Genomic DNA, 26,210 nt, shown 5'->3' on the forward strand with positions numbered 1-26,210 from the left:
TTGTGGGACACAGCATACGTCAAATTCATAGTCCTACATCTTTCTTCGACGATTAGTGAGATGAACAGACACACACGTTGGAGGGGAGGCAAAGAAGGAACACTTAAGCCCGATGTACAAGAAATTAACGTTAACAGGGCATCTGTTGGGGCTAGTTGGTTATGCATAGCTTGAATAGAAAGCGCTTAAACTTTGACTAGTAAACAAGGACGAGAAAAACTACAACACAGGACGAAGCGCAAACTAACAACCGATTTATTTACGTGGATGAACATATATATACACACGTGCCTGTGTGGAAAGGAGATACAAAAAACAAAAAGATACAAAAAGATACCAAAAAGTTTGAACGTATGTGATTACAACTGCACACTGTGTTACAAGGAGCGCGTGCTCAGTTCTTAGCGCGACAAGAAGTCTATTTCTATTTTTGATAATGTGATAGATAGTGCGCTGACGTATTCCCCTTCTTTACCAGACACCATGCATTATGTTTCCCATATCTCGCGCTGCATCTTGTTTCTGGACCTCAGGAGCACTGACGTTTTATCGTACTCAGGGGTGCATCCAGACCTTCCACAATGCTGTGCCAAGTTGCTCGGCGCATTTATCAACGAGCACGCGTACTTGTGCTCCGGGAGCCGTTCATTGAGCCGTTCATAGGAGCCGTTCATTGGAAAGTCAACAGGGAGGGACATGACGGCATTACCGAACCGAGCTGTGGTGTTAAGCACGAGCAGAAGTTTGTGAAATGTGAACAAGGTGTTGTGTACAAGATTCCGCTTCCTGGTGGCAAGTCATACATCGGCCAGACTGGTCGCTGTCTCAATGAACGGCTCCGGGAGCACAAGTACGCGTGCTCGTTGAAAAATGCGCCGAGCAACTTGGCACAGCATTGTGGAAGGTCTGGATGCACGCCTGAGTACGATAAAACGTCAGTGCTCCTGAGGTATGAACCCCGCGGCATGAACCATTCACTGTCACGGCTTTACTACCGCTTTCCTATGAGCGGCGCATAGAGACCCCATTCTTTGATTTTCCCCGTGGCGATTACAATGCCCTCTACATAACGCTCCAGGAGACGAATCGGGAGCCAGTCTACACATCGCATAATGCAGACGCAGCGGTGCAGCTGCTCACAAAAATTGTCCAAAAAGCAATGGACGAGCACATACCAAAAAAGTCTAAGCGCCCTCATCAATTCCCTTTCTGGTTCAGCAAAGAACTCCGCAGCGCGCTGCGCAGTAAGCGTCGATTCCACAAACTAAGGAAAGCTAAAAACGACACGTCCGCCGACACTAACTTCAAAGAATAGCGCTCACTTGTGAAAGTGCTGCTCGCTCGTGACAAAAAACATTTTTCGGACTTCACAGAATCTTCGCTTACCCAATCCCCGAGCGACTTCTGGCGGATCTTTAGCACGCGCACAAGAAAGGCCCCTGAGCGGATTACTCTGCAGGATGGCGACACCATCGTTTAAGACCCAGCCAGCATTGTTGAAATATTCACAAAACACTTCTTGTCCGCGTACTCCTCGTCACGCGACAGCGGCTTCCCGCTTCGGCTCGCGCAGATAGGTGATGTCATACACACGCCCAACATAACCGTTGAGGATGTCACGGCTGCTATCCGCAGCCTACCTTCGAAGAAATCCTCAGGCCATGATAACATCCCATGCTTCATTGTAAAAGGCTGCCCTGCCATTTTCGCGCCGTTGCTCTGCCACATTTTTTGTCTCTCGCTTGAAGAGCGACACTTTCCGACAAATTGGAAACCCGGCGTTGTTTTTCCTCTCCATAAGTCCGGAAATGCGTCGGTGCCTGGGAACTATCGACCAATATCTCTCCTTTGTTCTTTCTCAAAAGTTTTCGAAAAATTAGTACACCGTTATCTCTTGTCCAAAATCCGGCCCCTCATTCATAGTAATCAGCACCTGCCCGGTCCGTCGAATCAAGCCTTGCCTGCTTTCTGAGTGACGCCAGCAAGTACATACTTTCACGTCAACAAATGGATGCCATCTACTTCGACTGCAGCAAGGCCTTCGACCGCGTAAACCATGATTTGCTCCTTCGCAAACTGTCTGCTTATGGCTTGGCTCCTGCTTTCTGCGAGTGGTTTGCAACCTACCTCAAACAGAGAACAAACTTTGTTCAGTACGCTGGTGCTAAGTCTCGTAGGTTCGCTGTACCGTCAGGGGTTCCCCAGGGCTCTATTCTCGGTGCTTTATTGTTTAACTTATTTGTGAATGATGTGCAGTTAATTATAAAGCATTCATCTCTATTGCAGTTTGCAGACGACATGAAACTCTATCGCGCAGTGGGATCACAGGCGGACTGCGCCCAGCTTCAACGCGACGTACAAGCAATCTCCCTCTGGTGCAAAACTAACTACTTAGATTTGAATCCATTGAAGACCGTTACAATTACATACACTCGAAAAACCTCTCCTTTAACCTTCCCATACCACCTCGACTCTCTGACGATAAGAAGAGTAAGCGAAACACGTGATTTGGGCGTTCTGATGGATTCGAAACTACGATTCACACCGCATGTTAACTACCTCGCACGCTCATCTCTTCGGACTTTGGGCGCTATCTCTCGTGCAACAAGGGGCTTCTCAGGAGGTTCGTGTTTCCTTGCTCTGTACAAAGCCCTTGTACTCCCAAAGCTGGAGTTTGCATCGGCAGTCTGGTACTGCACGAGTGCGTCGTCGTGTTTGCGCTTGGAAAGGGTTCAGAAAAGGTTCACGCGCATTTTCTCTCGCCGCTACACCCTACACGAGAAATACGCTTACAAGGATGTCATCAAGCGGCTGAAGCTCGAAGAACTGCAATCTAGACGCACAAACCGCGATTTAGTGTTTTTGTTCAAGTGTATCCACTCCAGATTCGACAGCCCGAAATTAGTGAGCTCTGTTCGGCGAAGGGCACCGATTCGAGCTCTCCGCCCCCACCTTTGCTTTGATGTGACCACCTCAGAGATGCTGTCTCCAGTGTGCCGTGTGCAACGTGTGTACAATGATGACTTTCGTGCATCTTTGGTCGTCTTTTCCGGCAATGTTAACTCTTTTAAACGCGCCCTGAAAAATGCATGCATTTGAAGCCGCTGTTGCCCATTCAGTATGGTATAAAAGTTATCTCGTGTCCGTGTTTTCCGTTCCCTTCCCATTTTCTACACTTGCACCGTTTGCCGTACACATACTCCCGTGTACCTATGTATGTGTGTCCGCACGTGTGTGTGCATGCATGCACGTGCGCATTTGCCTGCACTTGTTCACCTTCACATGCACCCGCGTGGGCATGCGTGTATGTATGTTTTGTTTGCACTCACGAGCGTATGTGCCGTGCATACATATAAATTTTGCTTTATATGTACTTATTTCCAGTATCCATGTTCCCCAGTAAGTTACGACGGTGGATTGTACTGAACTTGCGTGTATGCCAATGTACTTTGTAGTATACCTTGTCACAAGCCCTGTCTCAGCGCGTGCTAATGTACCTGACTGTAATCTTAATTCCTTAAATGTATAAATTGTGTGTGTGTGTGTGTGTGTGTGTGTGTGCGTGCGTGCGTGCGTGCGTGCGTGTGTGTGTGTGTGTGTGCGTGTGCGTGCGCGCATGCGTGCGTGCTTACGTGTGTGTGAGTGCGTGTGCGTGCCTGCGAGCACGCGCGTGTGCGGTGGTACTGTGTACTTTGTGACCCCTGCACTTCATAACCAGTCTCCATGTTTTACCGTTTGTTTATCTGTGTGTCGCCCTGTCCTTTTTGTGTGCACCACCCAAGAAGGCCTAGTGCTGTTGGTGGGCACCACCCAATAAACAATAAACAATAAACAATTAACAACAAGATGCAGCGCGAGATATGGGAAACATACAGCATGGTGTCTGGTAAAGAAGGGGAATACGTCAGCGCACCATCTATCACATTATCAAAAATAGAAGTAGACTTCTTGCCGCGCTAAGAACTGAGCACGCGCTCCTTGTAACACAGTGTGCAGTTGTAATCACATACGTTCAAACTTTTTTGTATCTTTCTGTATCTTTTTGTTTTTTTGCATCTCATTTCCACACAAGCACGTGTGTGTATATACAGGGTGTCCCAGCTATCATGCACCAGCATTTAAAAAAAGAGTGATGGCGTAACTCGAAGAAAACCTAGTGCATAATGTTTGCAGTACTGTGGAGAAGCGGGCAGTATTTTTTTCGTTAATGAGACTTAACTAGTTAATGGTAATTAATTATCTAACTTGAGAAGTACTGTCCTAATCACTAAAGTGTCAATGAGGCACTTGTAGGTAACCACGAGGGGCATCTAACTGCGGTATTTTTAGCAACGAACTAATTGCGTACTCGTTTATTCTGTCTGATAAAGAAAACCCGCGAAATACGAAAAATACCACGTGATGGCGCCTCCGCGTGCGTAAACGCGCATCGTAAAGCAACGCCCTCAAACAGGCTGCCGCTGAGTTAGCCAGAATGAAATAAACAAAAGAAAGAAAGAAGAAATCGCGACCGAGTTTGTGCCCTATCTGGACACGCGCCCCCCGAATCTTGCGGTTGCTGCTCCTTCAATGCATGCCATTATGAAGGTGATGCGCTGTCTCATCGGGCGGGTGACAGGCGAAGCAGTTGCTTTCAATCAGCCTATTTGGGGACGCTGCTGTACAATGCGCGCGGAATTGCCGTCACGTGGCATCTTTCATATTTCGCGGGTTTTCTTTATTAGCTAGAATAAATGAGTACGCAATTAGTTCGACGCTGAAAATACCGCAGTTAGATGCCCCTCGTGGGTACCTCCAAGTGCCTCATTTACACTTCGGTGATTAGGACAGTAATTCTCGAGTTAGATAATTAATTACAGTTAATTAGTTACATATCATTAACGAAAAAATTACTGTACGCTTCTGCACAGTACTGCAAACATTACACAGAAGGTTTTCTTCGAGTAACGCCATTGCTCTTTTTTGAAATCTTGGTGCATGATAGCTGGGACACCCTGTATGTTCATCCACGTAAATAAATCAGTTGTTAGTTTGCGCTTCGCCCTGTGTTGTACTTTTTCTCGTCCTTGTTTACTAGTCAAAGTTTAAGCGCTTTCCATTTCAGCTATGCATAACCGACTAGCCCCAACAGATGCCCTGTTAAGAATTGGACAGTTCACAACTGGCAGTAAAAGGGACTGCTTGTTGTGGCCAGCATTCCGCTGGGTGCGGCGGGTGGTATGGAAGAGGTGGCGCGGCCGGTCTTGTGGTTGCGGCGGGAGCCTGGGTAGTGAGAGCCGTTGCGTAGGAGGCTGGGCATGGTGACGCTGGCTGCACTGCTGGTAGGGAAAAGGCGTTGCGAATTTCATCGCCCACTATGTTGGCGACGGAGCCCTGTATTGGTCCCGACAAGATGATGCTGCACTTAGCGAGCTCTTGGAGTAGAAGCGGAGACCGACCAAAAGAAACTTAAAAATTTTAAAACAACAACAAGACGTTTAGGCTTCGTTACTGAAGCCTTGTTCACGAACAAGGCTTCAGTAACGAAGCCGAAACGTCTTGTTGTTGTTTTAAAGTTTTCAAGTTTCTTTTGGTCGGTGTCTCCACTTCTACTCCAACATGTTTCCCAACCAGACGGGTTTCCGTCAAACCCTCGACTTCATTAGCGAGCTCTTCTTTCAATACCGCGCGGATGCGATCCCGAAGGCGGTTGTCCTCATCCGTGGCCACGACAGCAGAGATGATCGACGATGTTTTGGCTTGTCGGGAACGCTGTTGTAGTGCCCTCGCAATGGCAGTAGGCTCCCGGATAAATTCTTGGACCATACGTGGCCGATTTCGGGCTACCCAAGAGAAGCTTTTCTTTAGCGTCACGCATAAGATGGCGCAATTTTTTGCATTCTGACATGTCTGGATCGGCTCGCCTGAACAGACGGGCCGTGTTCTGACAAGCCAGCCGGACGGGCCATGTCCACGGCTCACTCAAGGCGTGCCCCCCTTGTGAAAAGGGGAATAGCTAGGCTGTGCATCTCGGGCACCTTAAGTGAGTCGTGCCCCCATGCTGTGCAAACTGCCTCCGACGAGCAAGTCAGTCGGATTCAAGCGGCTGGCTACACACTCCACCTGCTCGTATCGGTGACAGGAGACCTTCTCAGGAACCTGAAATCTTCCAATCGTAAGGATGCGCATGACGGGCCTGCTCACGAGAGTGAGGGGAAAAAGGTTGCCGTTGCCCTGCACATTCACGGCTTGTCTCATGGTTTAAAGAAGATCGCCAACCGTGTAGACGTGAAGGTAGCGCTTAGCGCTCCCCACAAGCTGGTGAAATTCACCAAAGAAACTATAAAAACAGGTGCGAACAACCGTGGGTGCCATGTAAAGCATCGTACACAGTCAGTCCGATGCGTGGATTGTGTGGTTTATTGAATTCCCCTGAGGAAATGTGGGTCTGTGTACGTCGGTCGAACTGGCAGATGCCTTAATGACCGATTGAGGGAGCACGACAACAATGTCAAAAATTACGCCCACCTCCCCTCGCGGGAACCCTGGTGTGATGCAACGCATCTCATGGGGGGTTCTATTGGCGTTTTCCATCGTATTGATTACGCTTATAGAAGGGATTCTCACGCGAAGGGGAGGTGGGAGTAATTTGCCATTTTCACCATGCAATGAACATGCAGTACACGCATGCTCCGGTACGGTCTTTATTGCAGACGAGAATGAGTGCCTTGTGGTCCGTAAAGTGAGTAAGTAGTTCGGGGCTCGACGATTGCATGAAGCAATCGTCGAGTACTGCGAGAGAGTGCAAGCGTAACGCGGACGACCGTCGACTGAGACCGTCGGAGCGTGGCATGCCGCTTTATATTCACAGCGCCCGAAGCAGAGAAGAGCGCAGAGAGAGAGAGTAATGCACATGCGCAGCGCGCGCAGCGCCAAGCGCAGCGCCGCCCACCGGCGCCTAGCAACAGAGTGATTGCGCGCTGCGCCAACCCGCAGCTGTTTGGGGGAGAGTGTTCGCTATCGGAGAGAGGAGAGGAGGAGAGGCGCAGCTGTGCGGACAAGGCCGGACAGACGCAGGAAGGACGGAGGGGCGAGCATGGGATGCGTTGCATCTAAAGGGAAACGATGGGTTCTTGGCCATGCACTGCAAATCTTACGGATGCAAACTTCAGGTTGAAATGTGCGAGGTGATAGAAAGAAGCGGTAATCAAACTACTCGAGAAATTTTAAAATAAAGCTTTTTACCTCTACCCCACAAGGGTTCTTTCGCGACCGTTGGTGTCACCAGAAAACTCCAGCCAACAAATAAAAGAATTTACTGACACCGCCGGGAATCGAAACTGGAACTAATAGATTAACAAAGCGAGAGCCCATTGTCTTACCGATTTAGCTACGAGCCCACGAAAAGATGTGGAAGACAGGTGGTGTACTCACCAAGAACATCTACGGGTGTACGCTCTGCGTTCTCGCTGAATGCCACGTGAAAGCGTCACGTGACTACTCACGCCCATCTAACGGCCCTGTGCGCACCTTGCTCATATGCTAAGAGTTACAAAAATTAAGGCAAGCTCACACCAGTGCATAGCATCTCACTTCTAGTGCGCCAATGTGCTAAAGCCTGTGGTCTCCCAGTGTTCACGTAAAAAATCACAGCTCCTTGTCGTCCGCCCTCACGCCAAATCAAAAAATACACTAAAATACGGCTTGATGACCAGGCTACCACTCCAAGCACCAGCGTCAACATCCTGGGCCGACATCTCGAGGCTAACACCAAGAGTGACGTCTCCTTGCAGCGCCTCAAAAACAGCATTAATCAAACCATACACATGATCAGGCGAGTTGCCACCAAGAAGCGAGGCCTAAAATAATCCGGTACCTTTCGATTAATTGAAGCTTTTGTCCTCTCGAGAGTCACTTACGTTAACCCCCTGTCTTCTTCTCAACTAGGAAGACATAGAGATGCTTTATATAATGACTAGAAAGGCGGTCGAGCCGGCCATTGGTCTTTTCATGAGTGCGTCCACACGGGGCTCCACAACACGGTGGACGAGCTGATAGAAGGCCATCTTTCTAACCAGATGGTCCGACTCAGAACTGGGGTAGTTAACCGCATGCTTCACCAGATTGGCTGGGGAGCCCAGAATGTCACTCCGCTTGACGTGCTCCCAGACTCTTGGCGACTAAAACTAAAGATGCTCCCTTTGCTTAGAAATATGAACCCCTCACATGACAAGAGTAATCGAAAAGCATGGGCTCAAGCGCTAAACACCACCCTCGGTGGGGACCATGCAGTTATCTACACAGACGCCTCCAAAGATCGAGGGGAGCAATACGCCATCATTGTGGCTACCTACAGAACCAACCTCCTTGCATCTACCTCGCTTAGGACCCAAGAAATGACGGCAGCAGAAGAGGCAGCCATCACCCTGGCTCTCACTCAACCAGGGGTTCGGAGGGTAGTCGTCGATTCCCAACAAGCCTACTGGAATTAACAGTCGGGTTGGGTGTCCTCACCTGCACTGCGCGTGCTAAAAAAAAATTCCCGCGCCTTCCCGCAAAGGTAACACGAGTAAATGCAGAGCATTGGGGCCTCAGTACTGATTGAAGGCACTGTTGCTTCCATCGCTTCTTCCGTGAGGCTGGAGTAGCAGACACGAGTAAACGTGGGCACGAGCGTCAACCAAGGAAGGAAGGAGCAACGCCGTGACTGAAACACGAGCGACCGCTAGCCGCTATATTTGCAGCGCTCGCAGTACAGGGAGAGCAGTACGGGGGGGAGAGCGCGCATGCACAAGCAGCGCGCGCCCTTCCACGCCCCACCGCGCTGCTATCACGCACCTGTTACGCCGAGACCGCGACGGAGCGAACGGGCTGACTACGACGCATGCGCGCGCCAGCTGCTGCTGAGAGAGAGGAGGGAAGGAGAGGCGCACCTGCTGCGGATGCGGAGCTGTTGACACCGTCCGACGCAGGAAGAGGCGAGGCTAAGAAATGCTCTGCATTTAAAAGGCACTCCCCAAACGGTTCCATTAAGCTGATCTGGACTCCCCCTCACGCTGCAATGGAGGGCAACAAATACGCCCACCCAACCTGCTTGCGCTTTTCCCTCCCGTGCTATGGACCTGCACGAGGACAGTCACCCGCTTGTCACGTTCAGGGAGATAACCTAGCATTATCGAATTCTGAGAGAGACCGTACCTTCGCCTTACCATGACCTTCCCAAAGAACAATTACCCTACGGCTCATACAATCCGGGCTGATTACCACAGCCTATGCATCTTCACTTAATGCATCTGAATCATTACGACGCTGAATGTAAATTTAGCTCAGAAGTAGGAACACTCCACCCCGTAATCGGGGTGTGCGACTTTAGCCCTGAGCACCCCCCTCTCTTTCCGTCAACTACCCAACAAGAGCAATGGGAGATGCTGCTGTCCAGGCCCTCTCAACCTACCCAGCTTCAGCGGGTGGACAGAACACAGGCCGCGTGGTTTGCATATGGGCCCGACAGAAGAAGGAATCACTCCCCAGGGCTGCACTCTGGGCCGTTCAGAAATCTTAACAGAAGTATTTCTTCCTCCTTCTGCTACTTCTCTGCCGCAAATCTCGTCGCCTCTGTCCGCGGTGCAGAGACGGAGAAGTCAGATCGTCTAACACCGGGTTGGACCTTTAATTTTATAAAAAAAAGTTTCCACTATGGTGGTACACCAATACAACTCAACGAAAGACCGTTCATGCATCATGCATTGATTTAACCTTACCAACAATATCTCTTTCAAGTAATAAATGGTGTGGTTAAGTGCAATTCACTTTTCTCTGGTTTTACTATTGGTAGAGCGATGTGAGTGAATTTAAGTGACGTCGAATGGAAAATCGTTATGAGTGCCGTTTACAGCTTTGCTTTCCAACCACAATCACGGGGTGGATTGGCGCGATTTTTTTTGTTGTGCGAAGCAAAACAAAACTGTCCTGAAAAGAGGCCGGCTGAAAATAAACTGAAACTGTCCTGAAAAGAAACAGTCCTTCATCCTTTACCTCAGCATCGTTATTTTTATGGCAGACTCGGTGTGCGGGGCGAGATGTTTACTTTACGACAAGCTCTACAAATACTTTTTCTGCTCTTTGGGTCCCGCCTTTTCGTCGCCTGGCTCCACCTGAAGGTCGTAGTGCTGCCCCGACCAGCCGTATTGTATATAGGACAGGAGCGCATTTAATGTGTTCGGTTACCCCTATTACTTTCTTCTTCGTGTTGGGCTTTCGCATGTTGGCGGCGGGGGGAGTGCGTAGGTAACAATAAAAATGTGACTCGCACAGGCACGGGAGCACTGGCATAGCTCGCTCCTCGCGCTCGTGGCAGGTGCTCGTGTTCAGCCCCAGGGATCGGGCTACCGGTTTTGTGGCTCCTTTGCTCCGTCGCTTTGCGCGGCAGGCAGGGAGCACGGTCATAACGGAAAAAAAAACAAGAGCCGTCTGAGCCCGTCTAGTGATTCGAATGAATCAAATGAAGACTGCAACCATGTGGAATATGCATCAGGCGTAGGTTTTTATTACGTAGAAGAAAACAAGAACGATGTGTGTGGAGATATCAGCGCATGTTAAAGGTTCAAATGTGACCTAAATTGATCCGAAGCCGTCCGCCACAGCACGCCTCATAGCCGAGATGTGACGTCGCTGCGTTAAACAACAAATTTAAAAAATACCCTGAATCAAATCGCCCCATAATTGTTTTCTGGGGACATTGACGCTCCCACGTCACACCAAGAAGCACATGATTCCACAGCCACAAAAGCGCAGAGTAATAGCGCCTGTTGAAACCAACTTTTTTAGATGGATAGAAATTATGGCTACGGATTCATGACGCTGAACGTTTCGAAAAAAAGAACTCGCCTTTTGGCGGGGACCTTTGATGGGCACACTGTCCTTCATCCAGATCACTCGGGCCCTTGGTTGCGCCATGGCTCGACACTGAAGTGACAACGTCTCGTTCTCCACCACGTGCACGCGCTCGTCTGCCACTTCCGCAGACGGTAGCGAGCTGATCTGCGGGGGCACTGAGAGAACAAAGGGCGTGTGTCGGTCAACGCGTAAATTCGGGTGGGCTGGTGAGCTGGTCGGTCCGAGAGCACCGTTCAAGCGCTCGCTGCGGGGGGGCATTTTTTTTGCCGCCGCTGCCTGTGCGTTCCACACGATGGTACACTCTTTGAGAAGACACTGATATTGCGCTGTTTTAAGGACCAAGTCAGCCGTGAACTGTCTGGAGTGGGGTGTATCCTAAAAGCCATTGATATCTGTGCAAGCTCGGCATCTATTAGTACGTCAAATAGTGATGATGATGGTTGGATCATAATGGCGCAAGGCCAACTTGGGCAAAGAGCGCCAAAACTGTGGTTAAATATGAGAGGTGAGAACGTAAACACTAAAATCTGTAAGCAAGAACAAAAGTAAAATCAATAAAAGAGAGTGAGGATGGGTGGTGTATAAGGCCAGGTTGTGATCATGCGTGGCATGAAATTAAGTCTAAGAATTTAACTTCTGCTAAATATTTAAAAACGCTCTTGACAGAAAATGTAGGATTATCAGAGAGGAAAAACGCTGGATGTAACGAGATGTGTTGTCTGTAAAGTTGGGTTAAGTGTTTCTGTCGTGTTGTGTTGAGTGATTTGCATTGGAGTAGTACGTGGATTACCGATAGGGCCTCTCCACACCCGCTACACAGGGGTCTTTGAGATCCTGTGAGCAGGTGGGAGTGTGTTATATGAGTGTGGCCTATCCCTCACCTAGCAAGGGCAACTTAAGTGTGTCTGTTGTGTGTGTCAGTCGTGTATGGTCCAAAGAGTGGCTTTATTATGTGTAGTTTGTTGTCTGTCTGTTGATTCCAAAGTGCTTGCCATGTTTCGCGAAGGTGTTGTCTGATGTGTGGCTTCAGGTCAGTGTAGGGTACTCTTGCTATGTCCGGTGAATTTGTATGCGCAGCAGCAGTGGCCACCTGATCCGCGGTGTCATTTCCCGAAATCCCAGAGTGGCCTTGAACCTCACACATGATCACCTCGAGATTTAATGCATACGTTGACATAACGGTTTTATACACTACATTAAGAACATGGTTTTTAGAAGACTTGTTGGATGACAATGCATGTACAACACTCAGTGAATCGGTAAAAATGATAGACTTGGGTATTTTATGTTGCACTATGTGATTTAAAACAAGCAAAACTCCATGAGCTTCCGCCGTACAAATGCTGATTTTCGGTTTCAGGGTTTAGAGACTATAAAATTGGGTCCGTGCGCCGCACACGACACAGTATGGGCAGTTTGTGATGCGTCGGTATAAAACTCTGCACATTCATACTTAAACTGCAGGGACAAGAAGTGCTGCAAAATAGCAGTTTGTGGTACCCTGGTTTTATCAATTTTCACGAAGGACAAGTCTCAACACACAGCTTGAAGCTGCCAGGGTAGTAAGACATAATTAAAAGATGTGTAAATATCTGAAAAGGAGATGTCGAAATTTGAAGCTTCCTGTCTCACTCTAAGTGAGAACGGCAAAGGAACGAACGGGCGATTTGCAACCAGCGGTGATGTATATACATCATTAAAAACATGTTTAAAAGGATGGTTATTCAACGATGAAATTTCAGAAGCGTAGAGTAAGGCCATGTACGTTCGTTGGTCCTCAAGGCACCACTTATTACACTCAACATATAGACTCTGGGCCGGGCTAGTGCGGAACGCACCCGACGCAAGGCGGAGGCCCAAGTGGAGTACTGGATCAAGAATCTTTAGTGTCGTTTCTGCTGCCGACCCATACACTACACTGCCGTAGTCTAACCGAGAGTTTACTAAGGCGGTAAAGACCCGGAGCAGCAGTTCTTTGTCTGCACCATAGGATTGGTGGGAGAGGACCTTGAGAATGTTTAGTGCTTTGAGGCATTTATGTTTAAGTGCTTTGATGTGTGGGATGAACGTGAGCTTATCATCAAATATGACAACTAAAAGCTCCCACTTAACAGGAATAGATGAACGGTTAACAGTAAACTCAGGGTCCGCATTAAGCCCGCGCTTGCGGGAGAACAGAACACACGTACTTTTGCACAGGTGTAGTTTAAAACCATTACGGCCCTCCCATCCAGCAAGTTTCTTAACACCGACCTGAACTTGCCGTTCGCAAATTGACAGGTTACAAGATTTAAAAGATATTTGGACATCGTCAACATTGATGGAACAGGAAATGCTTGGTGGCAATGGCTTTCGGAGGGAGTTCATCTTAACTATAAACAATGTGCAGCTTAGAACTCCACCTTGTGGCACATCATTTCCCTGCACATGTATAGCGGACAGTGATGACCCTACCTTAACACGAAATGTCCTCGTGGACATGTAACTAGAAATGGTGTGTAACATGTTACCTGGCACACCAAAGGACTTGAGGTCGCTAAGGATGCCGTATCGCCAGGCTGTGTCGTAAGCCTTTTCAAGATCAAAAAATACCGTAAGGCAAAACTGCTTATGAACAAATGCATCTTTGATGAAGGATTCCAAAGCAACAAGTTGATCGTTGGTAGATCGCTCTACCCTGAAGCCTGCCTGGCAGCTCTCGAAAAGACTGTTGTACTCAAGGAAGTACACGTGCCTGCGATTTATCATCTTCTCGAGCAGCTTACACAGGCAGCTTGTCAGGGCGATGGGACGATAACTGGCGGGAGAGGAAGGGTCCTTCTCTTCCTTCAGGAACGGCACTATTATGGCCTCTCTCCAAGAGTGTGGAATGTGCCCCGAAAGCCATATTTTATTGTATAGGTGTAGGAGTGTTTTAAGAGTGTCTGCGTGTAGGTATTATATCATGGTGTATGTTATCTTATCTGCCCCTGGAGCTGAAGGTTTACATGTGCTCAGCGCAACCCTCAACTCATAGAGCGTAAATTCAGAATTTTAACCAGATGTTGACCGGTTATTGTCATATAGGGACTTCTTTTCACAAGCGATTTTATGTTTCACGAAAGTGTTTGTATAGTGTGCAGAGCTGGACACGTGTTAGAAGTGTTGCGCAAGTGTGTTAGCCTGGTCTTCCAGTGTGTCCCCTGTTGTACTAACCAGGGGCAGGCTGCGTGTCTGTTGTCCTTTTAGTTTTAGTATTCGTGTCCAGACTTTGTGTGTGTCTGTGTATGAATTGATGGAAATGACGAAAGTGTGCCAACTCTCCCTTTTCGCCTCACGACGCACTCGCTTCCTAATAGCTTTTGCCTGTTTAAAAGAAATGAGGTTATCTGACGTGGGGTACCGGCGAAGGACACCCCACGCTTTGTTCTGGGCCTCACGCGCCCGCCTACAGTCCTCATTCCACCACGGCCTCCTTCGGTTGCGCGGAGCACCGGGGGCGTGGGGAATGGACTTTTCGGAGGCGTCGAGGATGTGCGCCGTGATTCGGGCTGCTTCCTCCACGTGTAGGTGTTTTATGGATGTATTTTGTAGTTGAGATGTTTGTGTGAATGTGCTCTAGTTTGCTTTTGATTGATTAAACCTTTTATCGGAAGATGGACTGCTCGGGCCTGTACCTATATACATTAATGAAGTGGGAAGTGATCACTACCATATTGGTCCGTGCCTACAGCCCACTCAAGACATGGAAAGAGAACTGCAGAACCAATAACCAAGTCAAGATGTGAGTATGTATTGTGTCCTACGTTATGGTATGTAGGATGTTTTTTGTTGAAAAGGCATGCTTCAGAGGATGTAAGAAACTTCTCTATCAGGCGACCTCTGGCATTCGTTCTGGAGGAGCCCCAAAGTGAGTGGTGCGCATTAAGGTCGCCTGCTAGGATGTATGGTTCCGGCAGCTGGTCAACCAGTAGCTTGAAATCGGAGCTCATAAATGCAAAATCAGGAGAGATGTAAATGGAGCGTACCGTTATCAACCTATTTAATATTATCGCACGAATTGCTACAGCCTCAAGGACAGTGTTTAAAGAGAGAGGGTGGCATGCTAATGATTTCCGGGCGACAATGGCCACACCTCCTGAAGAGTGTGTGCAGCCAACCCTGTCCTTTCTTAATACCATGTACCTATTTGAGAAATTTGTTTGTTGAGATTTGAGGTGGGTTTCCTGGAGACATATGATACTTGGCTGATTGGCATACAGCTACAGCATCTCATACACATCGTCAACATTTTTATGGAGGCCTCTGCAGTTCTATTGGATGATGTTTTCTGTTCCCATTATTTAAATTTAAGAATAACTAGAGTGTGTGTGTGGGTGTGTGTTCATGTGTCGCATTCCAGGGCTGTTATTCTTGGGTTTTTGGGCCTCTCTGTCGGCTTGGACATCGGAGACCACTCCTTGCGATGCATTGCAGGCAGGAACGGCGCGACATCCATTTCCTCGTCGGATGTTAGAGGGGTGCCTGTCGGACCGGGCCCCCTGGACTTGGCCCCCTCTCGGGGGCCCTTCGTTTGAGCCACCACCGCCGAGGGCGTCCGGGGCACCAGGGGTGGCACGGGCGGTGCGGTGGCAGAGGGAGCCCGTGCGGGGCCTGTGGTGTCCATCCCCTCGGCACCCTCCAACGCAGTGGAGGACGCGGAGGCAAGGGCGGGAGCGGCACCGGTCCCGACAGAAGTGGTTTGCACCACAACCGCTGCTGCCTCAGCAAGCGGCGTGGTGACGGGTTTGGCTGCGTGAGGCAACCCAGCGGGGGGCGGGGGCGAGACCAGGTCAGACTCGCTGAGCTGGGTCCCTGTGGACACCAGGCGCCGCTCCGCCCCCTTGCGAGCTGCGTCGGCGTACCTCCCCAGGGGGAAAGAGGCGAACCTCTTTCGCGCCTCTGGGAAGGTGATGTTTTCCCTGACCTTCATATTGTGTGATTTGCTTTTCTTGTTTCAATTTCTCGCATTTCCGTGAGTATGCAGTGTGGGGACATTGGCAGTTTGCGCAGGTGAAATTCTCAGTATTGCAGTTCTCGGTTGAATGGTCGTGCTGTGCGAATTTTGCTCAGGTAAGTCTGCCACGGCAGGAGTTTGTGCCGTGCCCGAACCGTTGGCACTTGAAATAGCACCGCGGGTTCGGGATGTAAGGCTTGACTGGGCATCCGATAAAGCCTGTGTTGACAAATTCGGGGAGGGTCGGCCTGTCGAAGGTAAGTATGAGGTGCTTCGTGGGTAGTTGTTTGTCCTCTCTACGTATGGGTATACGCCTGACACCAGTTACGCCCTGACCGCAAAGGCCCTCCAGCAGGTGAGCTTCAGTTTCATTCAAGAGGTATTGTTCAGAGATCATGCCCTGGGAGCTAGCTGTTTAGGCTGCGGTGGGGCGTGACTCGGATGGCACGATCGGCGATGCTGGTTTGTGCACGACGTTTATCAGCCTGATCCTGGCTACTGACTTCAACAAGGATTTCACCGTTTTTTTTGTTTTTTGGCTTTATATTATTTGCCGATGACACCTTCAAAAAATTTGGAGACGAGAAATACTGACTTTGAAGCAAGAGGGTTCAACTGGTCAACTGATTCTGTCACTAAGAAGCGAGAGTAGTTGTTCGGTTTTGGAATACTCCAGTTAAGAAGTGGTGGAAAGGAAACTTCGGTGTGGCCCCTTTTCGGGGGCCGATCACGTTTGGGGGAAGGGGGGGGGGGCTTGGAAAATGCCATATGATACATTGGAAAGCAGGGAGACGGGGGTAATTTATCCTTTGACCTTACCCTGGTAGTTAAAGAGGTCCCGGAGCTCCCTGCCTGGAAGACAGGCAGGGAGCCCATCGGCCGGAACTTGACCAAGGCTCCTACGGCCACCGTTTACGGCTTCTACCCTTCACCTTTCAACACCTCGCCACGGTTGGACACAGCTTATGCATGGGAGTTCGGCGTCCGTGGTGTCGCTGCTCACCGTCACCAAGAATACTCAAGGTGCTCCGTGCGGGGTAGTACGTCAAATAAAGAAATAGATTATCTGAATGTGAACTTTCCACGCGCGTAAAGAAATGCACCACTTGACATTGTCGTGATTTTTTCTTGGTGCTTTGGCCATGTTCACTCATGCGCCTTTTCTTTATACATACTTATGTGCGTAGTAAAAATTTCAGTTGATGTCTAGCGCTCGTCCTGTGGGGTCTCTACTCATTGTACCGTCTTTACCGTGCTACTTAACCATGTTTCGCATGTAGGTCGAGCTTTCACGCAACCAGTACGGCTCAGTTGTCCCCGTGAACGTGCGTCACAGCGTTTTCTGAGAACGCACACGATGTGTGCGATCTTTATAATAATGATATTTCCAATATTCCTCACACGCAAGAAATAGTTCTTTACGCAGATGACACAAATGTTTTCTTTTCTGGAAGTGACATAATGAAACTACTACAAGATGCGAATTGTTGTTAAACATGGTTAAGTAGCGCGGTAAGGACGGGACAAAAGTAGAGACCACACAGGACTAGTGCTAGACATCAACTGAATTTTTACTACACGTATAGAAATATATATACAGGAGCGCACATGCGTGAACATGGTCAAAATACAAAGAAAAGTTATGACAGGGTCAAGTGGTGCGTTCCGTTACACACGTGGCAAGTTCGCATTCAGATACTCTACTTCTTTTTTTGACAAAAACAATAGATGCCGTGCTTACACACTTATCACCGCCTTTCATGATGCGCCACGCTTCAAACAATTCACGGCTGGCTTAGGCCTTAAAACAACGCAATATTTGTGTCTTCTCGTAAAGTGGAACACATTGTTTAACGCACCGGCAGCGGCGGCCTTGGTCAGCTAAATAGCCCCCCGCAGCGAGCGCTTGAACAGCTGTACGTGCTCCCGTAGCGCGTACATGTTATTGCACCTACCGGTCTGCCCGATATAGCATTTTCCACAGGATAGAGGCACTTCGTACACAACACCTTGTTTGCAACCAACAAACTACGTGGCATGCCTCTTAGCACAGCGGTTGCCCTTTTTCTCGCCATTCACCGCGGAGCACATTCGTGCTAGTTTGTCGGGGTGGAGAACACAACGTCGGCACCACATTTCCCCGCAACCTTTTTAAGGTGGTGGGAGAAATTGTGCACGTAGGGGACGGCCACAGGCCTCTTTGCTTTGCGAGGTTCATCTCGCCCCTGACGTCGTGCCCCTGACTTGACGCCACGCAATAGGCTTTCCACCACTGCTGCTATTACTTCCCGAGGGAAGCCGGCATCTTTCAAACGTGTAAATTGGTGCTGAACACTATCGGCGACTTGGTGCTGACATGACTTCTCGAGGGCACCGCGAAGACCGCTAACGCCAATGCCCCTTTTCACTATCTTCGAATGAGCTGAACGATAATCCAAAATTACCTTTTTTGACCGCGGCCTATACGCCCAACACACTTGTGTTCCACTGAAATTAAAACACACATCGAGGCACTGCAAGGACCCATCATTTGGTAATTCATGGGTGAAATTTAAACCGTCCGAACACTCTAGGAATGTTTGCTTAACGGTCTTGACTAAAACGCTTACTTCCTCTGGCTTCACCGACCTAGTAACAACCATGTAATCATCGACATACCTAAACATCTTTGCTCTCTTAGCCGTGTCAATATGCGTCTCAATGCTCCTGTCACACTTTGCTAAAAACAAATTACTTAAAACCGGTGCAATAAACGACCCGATGCAGACGCCTTGTTTCTGGATAAAAGAATCATTGTTAAAAGTGACAAAAGTTGCAGAAAGACAAAATGACAGCAATTCTAAAAAGTTACCTACAGTTATACCCGCCTTGTTCTGGAAGGATGCTGGCCCAGACTCTTCAATTACATCTCTGACCAGAAGTTCCCCTTGAGGAATTGAATAAAAGAGGTCCTCCACATCGATAGAAAAGGGAGACAAGTGGTTCAACACACCTTCATTCTCCTGAAAAAATGTCAAAATATCTTCCGAGTTGCGGACCAAATACGGGTCGTTCACTTTAGGACTACTGAGATGTTTTTGCAAAAACCTAGAAATGACTCCTTGCCACGAACCTTTCTCAGTCACAATCGCTCTAAAGGCAATGGCTTCCTTGTGGGTCTTAGCCGAAAAGAAAATAGACAGGCTATCTTTTTTTGCAGTTGAAACAAACTTTCGAACGCCTTCGAGATTAAGCTGCTCACACAACGCTAAGACTTTCTACTTCACTTTTGACGCTACGTGTACAATTTCTCCCACCGCCTTAAAAAGGTTGCGGGGAAATGTGGTGCCGACGTTGTGTTCTCCGCCCCCGATAAACTAGCACGAATGTGCTCCGCGGTGAATGGCGAGAAAAAGGGCAACCGCTGTGCTAAGAGGCATGCCACGCACTTTGTTGGTTGCAAACAAGGTGTTGTGTACGAAGTGCCTCTATCCAGTGGAAAATGCTATATCGGGCAGACTGGTAGGTGCATTAACGACTGGCTCCGGGAGCACCGTACAGCTGTTCAAGCGCTCGCTCCGGGGGCCATTTAGGTGACCATTGGCGCCGCTGCCAGTGGGTTCAACAGTGTGTTCCACTTTACGAGAAGACACAAATATTGCGTTGTTTTAAGGACCAAGCCAGCCGTGAATTGTTGGAAGCGTGGCGCATTATGAAAGGCGGTGATAAGTGTGTAAGCAGGGCATCAATTAGTTTGTCAAAAAAAGAAGTAGAGTATCTGAATGCGAACTTGCCAGGTCGGGGGATCAATGCGTCAGCAGGCCGTCTGTGGCTTTATCGAAACACGAATTGGATTTCTTATCGTAGGCGGCACGTCACTGTTCTTCTTTTTTTTGGCCTCCGTTTTTGATGTTTCCCTTTGTTTTTCCCCTCTCTTCGTGCTCCCAGACTTTTTTATAAGCGCTGGAGCTGCAATGAACTTTTTGTTGAAAGTCAGCGCTTGTCCCGTCTACTCCTCGTCCCGTGTTTTTATTTAGCGCTTGTTTTCCGTGTGTGGAACTTGCCACGTGTGTAACGGAATGCACCACTTGGCCCTGCCATGATTTTTCTTTGTATTTTGAGCATGTTCACGCATGCGCGCTCCTCTATATATGTTTCGATACGTGTAGTAAAATTTCAGTTGATGTCTAGTGCTAGTCCTGTGTTGTCTCTACTTTTGTCCCGTCCTTACCGCGCTACTTAACCATGTTTCACAGTGGAACCAACTAGCCCACATTTACGCATTGGCGAATTGTTGGCTAGGGGAACTCTCTGATTGGCTGTATGCTAATAAATTGCAGATAAATATAAACAAAACAAAGTACGTTATGTTCAGAGCGCTAAATACACCTCGGTCAGAAAATGTTCAACCTTGCTTCCGCAATAACATACTACTAACATTATTAAATTTTTAGGCGTGTTTTTTAACGAATATTTATCCTGGAATGAACATATCGATTATATGGAGCTAAAATTGTCACGCATAAGAGGCGCATTGTGGAAGGTGAGGAACCAAATTCCTGCAAGGTTTAGAACTAGTATATATTCTGACATGATTCAGCCTGATTCACCACATGATTGACCACAACAGATTCCGTTTTGGGCGCACTGGCTCAACTAATTAGAACATTTGTTGGAGCATTAGTATAATTAAGATACACGGATAGTGTCACAGATGTTTGAGCCAGATATGGTATGATCGATGTGTTCCAGCTTCGCAAGCGCAAGCTCGCAATGTACATGTATTCACACATAAAGGAAAGTTGCGAGGGCTTTGAACATGCATATCAAACAAGAAGTCAGTTTTTTAGAATTTAGAACTAGTAAGTACAAAACGCTGATGATCCGAACCAATTACGGCTTTCAATGTTTACACCTCCTAATTCCTAGCCTCTTCAATAAAAACAGACTTAATGGAAGTAAATTGATCAGTGCCCATCTCTTATTTTTTTTCAAGAAATTATTGACGTCGTTTGTATTTTCTGTGTGATGCTGTCTGTTTACGATTTTGTTTTGCGATGTAACCGCGGTTCTGTATATCATATACGTTTTTTTATATAATCCCTAGCTGCTATACATACCGCGTGTACTTCTGTGTTTCTATTGTAGTTGAGCTTCCCTGTTATGCAGAATGCATGGAGTCAGGAACCCAGACAGGTGCAGTTTGGCACCTTTTGTCCCTATTCCTTTAGTTTGCTGTGCGTAAGAAAGTAAGAATGCTAAGAAAAAATGTATCAGGCCCTCAGGGGTATTTCAACGCTGTGAATGTACTCTTCAGGGGGTGGGGGGTAGAGCAAGAGTAAATGAAACGTAGGGAGAGGCATGATTTCTGTGGTTCCCTATATTCAGTACGGGCTGGAGTCAAGCTAAGAACTGCTGGGAACAATTCTACTCCATACTGTCACGTGCTTCACGAAAAAAAATACGAAAAGTACTGCGATACGAGCACGTCACAAGTATCGTCTTGCTTCTCAGCAATAAGGACCCCAGCCAATGGCATGCGCAAGATTTTATTTTGGGATGAGGTGGGTGGTCATAAAAGATAATCAGAAAACATGAAAGGATTAAACACACAAAAATGAAGTCCAAACAGAATGTCCTGTGGTCTTCACTGATCTGGGATACCTGTATGACGTTGGGGTTTTGTTCTTTTTCTTCCCTGGAATTGTAAAATGTTAAATAATATTGGTGAGAAAAGTTATGAAAGCTCGGCGCGTAGCTTGTGTTGGGCAAATAATTAATTTCATCCATGGCAGCCGGAGGTACTGGCCCTACCACGCCCCTCCACTGAGTTTCCAAGCTCTCGGAAAGGCCACGGCCTCGTCGCCCATAGCCCTCCTCTTGCGAAAGGGCTGATTAGAAGAATACTAGTTCCAGCCACTGATTTCCGAATACGGCCTTCTAAAAGTTTCCGTGAAGTGAATTGGCAAGTAAGTACGGAAATAATCAGAGACCCAAGGAATGAATCTATAATTAAGAAAGAAAAAGACCAGTCATCTACTTGAGCAATGGGAATACTAAAAATAACAAAAAACCTTCATTATTTAACTAATGTAATTGGCGTTATGCCGGTTTGGCCGATAATATCGCTAATTTATTGGTTCGAACGTATTGGTTGCCTTTTAATTTTCATTTTAATGGAAAACAAAATAGCGATGGCATTTGAAATAAATCATTGTCGATTGACGTATTTCGGTTATTTGTTTAATGATTAAATTGTTTTATAAATATTTATTCAACATTGAAAGGATTTGGTTAATTGAGTTACTCATTGATTGATGGCGACTTCACAGGCCGCCTTGCCGGGGCCTGGTTAACCCCGGAGGGAGCGCCACGTGGGCCTGTGACGTCTAAGATTGATAAAGGGAGTCCCAGGCTGCACCAGCTAGACCCTACGTAAGCCTTTGCTAAAACCATCGGCTGCTGACAAGTGTCCACCGCAGTGCCCATTCAAAGCAGCGGGGGAAGTGCTGATGACCGTCTGAGACATTTTCAAGAGGACGGGAACGACCGTCCGCTGTCCCTTTACGTCGGGTCGACATGATTTCCTCCCGACGAGACCACGACAAGTGAGCGGATGCCTCGAAGAAGGCAGCTTACCTTGAACCTCGACGGTGAAGAGCTGCTCTAACTTGCCCGCGTCATTGATGGCAAGGCACGTGTAGTTACCGGCATCACGCAACCTGCGATGTTACATCGAGACCTTTTGAGCAAGCTACACGAGTCGGACAAGTTGAAATGTAAACAAAAAGAATATCATAAAAATATAAAATTTGTGTAAACCTTTCCACAAGAAACAAGGTTGGCGACGGGCTCTCAGACTACAACTTGAGTCGCAAATAAAATTCCTCTGACTGCTGAAGGTTCCGAATCGTGTCCAGACGACTGTTCAAATTTCAATGCACCCCAAGGCACCACGAAGGTTGTAAAAAAGCGTAATGTTAAAAATGTTTAATTTATGCAGATACTTATTGAACTCTTTTGCTAGACAGTATTACAGGATAAAGTGGTTGCAGCAAATGAAACAAAATAAGACGTGAAGGTGGAAACAAATATGTCCGCCATGTCAAAACGTACCAATACCGCAATGCATGCGGGTGAAGCGAGCTCTCACGCTCCGCCCCCTTCGCTATTTTGTCTCAGCACTTCGTCATCTCAGAGACAATGCTCCTCCGATAAGATATGCAAAAATAAACTGGCTCACCACCTGGTCTGCCATTGAAGGCTAAGAGTGTGCCCACCCCAGCACTCTCCTACCGGGCCACGACCGTGGAAAGGGTGTTAAGTCAAACAATTCTCTTTCCGGGCAGGCGGAGGCTCCCAGCTACAAACGCAAAGCTTACAAACAAACAACACATTGCGCAACAAAATTCAGTAAGGGTTTTTTTTCTGCATCTCGGATGACTCATTCGAACGCTCCCAAAGCAATACGAATACTCTTGCCAATTGTGTCAGAAATTTGGCATACTACTACAGAGATTTGGCCAGAATTCCTGCCCTTCGTGCCCTTCCTGCCGCCACCCTATGTGGTGCCTCAGCTCCGAACGAGAGGCGGATATCGGACGTTGCCGCCCAGCCAACCTTGAGGATACGCATGTGGGTTGCAGTGGAAAAGTTAAAAACCGCCGTTCAGTGCCTAAGACACAGAGTTCCCGAATGATACGCCGAATTGAGTTTTTAAGTTCGGGGCACTTTAGGGGCGGGCGTGTCGTCGTAGCTCGTCCGGGGTCTGGCCGCCCTTGTCATGCAGCGTCACGCACCCAAACATAAGCTTCCCCCGGTCGGGTCGAACCTGGATCAGTGGCGTTACGTAGCCGATGTCAGTCCGACTGCTCCACAGCGGCACACGTACTCCTACGCAAGCTGTTGGGGGTGATCTGTGCGCTGCGCCGTTGCCATGTAAGATGCCGCAGCTAGGCCGCAAATAAGCACGCAGTAATATAAAAAAGGCACAAAATCATGAATTAATGCAATGATTACGCAAAATAAATGAAAGCGCAGTTCAGTGTCCCTTTGTAGGTTTTTTCAAGGGCTCTGGCACCCTCTCGACTACTTTCAGTACCAACAAAAGGCTTATACTGACATTTGTGAAGACAGGGCCCCAGAACCCTTTAGCGAATTATTGGCCCGCACTTGACAGCGTTCACGTTGAGTTCGGGATTAATGTTCCTCTCCCCCTCTCTTCTGCGACCTGTTCAGTCATAGAAATCTTGCGCGCTCTGCTTGTCCTGTCTGGAGGAACGCTTCGCTAGCACGGTTCGTCAGCGTATCTTAGCAGGAGGGAGTGCCTACACTACTCGGCGAAAGTATTGGCAGGTTTCCGTATCGTTGTGATGACGGTGAAGCCATTGCCTCTACCGGGGGACTGGGCGAACCGGCTGGAGAAAAGCAGCCGACACCACGATACCTGGCTCATGTCCCAAAGACAACCCTAAGCCGCTGGGCAGTGTAGACGTGCTGCGTTCTGCGGAAAAGCCATGCATTGAAGACCCGGTAATCCACGTTTCCCGGCGAGAAAACAAGCAAACCGCAGAACTTGTCCAATCAACTTCTCCAAAAAGGTACGACAATACCGAGAAACAAGTGCCGCCCTCCAATACTTGTGCCTAGACTGCAACTGTAGTGCAGTCTATGAAGATAAAATTTTCAATAAAGTTATCATACCAAATTGTAAAAACGTTCGGGGTGAGATGGCATAGCGGCCAGATAGCGGCGAGGAAAAAACACCCGCCGCGGTGGCTCAGTGGCTAAGGCGTTGCGCTGCTGGGCACGAGGTCGCGGGTTCGATTCCCGGCCGCGGCGGCCGCTTTTCTGATGGAGGCGAAAAGTAAAAGCGCACGTGTGTACGAGATTTCGGCGCACGATAATGATCCCCAGGTGGTCAAAATTAATCCGGAGCCCTCCACTACGGCGCGCCTCATCGCCTGCGTTGCGTCGGCGCGTTAAACCCCACAATCAATCAATCAATCAATCAATCAATCAAAAACAGGTGGTCGATAGCAAAAAACGTGGCACTAAATTTAGTGGCCCGGGGGCTAGAATTTCAGAGAATTTCGTGCGAACTGGTAGAGAAGGTGTGGTTAGGCGCCCCCTGCAACCGCTATTTCAAATTTTTCTCCAAAAGTTAAAGATTTATGAAAACGTCCACCAACTTGTTCCGTACTTATTACAATGCTCCGAAGGATCCGAGCAAAATGTTGCTGTCCATTTTAGGTGACTTAAATCCGCTTGGAAGGTGTTTCTTTCCTTCCTTGTCTGGGCATTGCATGCGCGAATGTCGCTGCTATGGGCGGACTTCCCTTCAGTTGCAGCCGTGAAGGGATCCAAAGAACATGACCTCTCTCCACAAAGTGGATGTCCAGCGAAGCCGTTATGAAGTCACGACGCCTGCTCATCAGGTGTGAGATGTTTCAGTAAACACTGAAACAATACCGCGGCTACGCTTTACGAACGGGCACTTTATCTACTAATCCCTGCAGCCAACGACGAAATTTCGTTGAATGACGATGTCGAGCATACTATTGGACTCAAAAGTTAGCGCTGCTCCGTGTCTTAACCTAATACAAGCATGGCGTTCTGAATTTCACGTGGCGCCAGCGGAAATCATATTTTTGGGTCAATTGGTACGCACGCTGCAGTAATTTGCCAAATTGTCATCGTTGGCGGCATGCATTGGTCACTGTAGCGTATTGCGGTGAAGCTGAACCACAGGAACAAGCCGCATTAGCTCAGTTACTAAGGCGTGCTGCCGCTGAGCGAAACGACGCGGGTTTGATCCCGGTCATGGTGGCTACTTTCTGATGGAGGCGGAAAGAAAAAATCCCGTGTGTCTACATATAGGTGCACGTTAAAAATGCCCACGTAGTGAAATATAATCCGGAGCCCTCCATCACCCCGGTGTAGCACGTGTCATTAACCCAACAAATTAGAATTTGAGTCCGAGGGAATAGGCATATATGGGAGAGTGCTGAATGTTTCAGGGAAAAATGTCCTAAGTACTTAAGCCTCCGCACTTGCTTTGTAGTCGAAAGCCTGGTAATACTTAAACATGACTTCTTTACTGCTACGCCAAACATGCATATCCTACCTGTGTTTGGTTTCTTCGTTCCTTGGCGCAAAATACTCTAGCAGGCAGACTGGCGAATCAGAGCACCGCGTCCGGCTGTTCTACTGGCGTGCCGTCACGCCCACTTGTCATGGAGTGCGCATTGGTTTAAATTTTTTTCGCAATTGCCACGCCCATACGCGGAGTGGCAAGGCACTGGGCTCTCATTGGGTAGGCCAGGATTCAAATCCCAAGCGAACTCGTGTGTTATTGGTTTACCTGTTTACAGCGGCGGCC

The 26,210-nt window shown here is 48.2% G+C and overlaps 1 protein-coding gene across 1 annotated transcript in view; it reads right to left on the reverse strand.

Moving 5' to 3' along the window:
• Window positions 1–5,155: 5,155 nt before the first annotated feature.
• Window positions 5,156–26,210, reverse strand: part of LOC144140289 (neural cell adhesion molecule 1-like) — a 42,745-nt gene continuing 21,690 nt past the window's right edge. Inside the window, exons 3-6 of the mRNA XM_077672294.1 lie at window positions 22,469–22,551; window positions 10,867–11,030; window positions 10,298–10,395; window positions 5,156–5,315 (exon numbers count right to left, since the gene is read on the reverse strand). Coding sequence (XP_077528420.1) covers window positions 5,156–5,315; window positions 10,298–10,395; window positions 10,867–11,030; window positions 22,469–22,551 — 505 coding nt within the window. The remainder of the gene's footprint in view (window positions 5,316–10,297; window positions 10,396–10,866; window positions 11,031–22,468; window positions 22,552–26,210) is intronic.

Source organism: Haemaphysalis longicornis, unplaced genomic scaffold (genome assembly GCF_048455015.1).
Source record: "Haemaphysalis longicornis isolate Haplotype H1 unplaced genomic scaffold, Haemaphysalis longicornis Haplotype H1 scaffold_1, whole genome shotgun sequence".
Taxonomy (NCBI): domain Eukaryota; kingdom Metazoa; phylum Arthropoda; class Arachnida; order Ixodida; family Ixodidae; genus Haemaphysalis; species Haemaphysalis longicornis.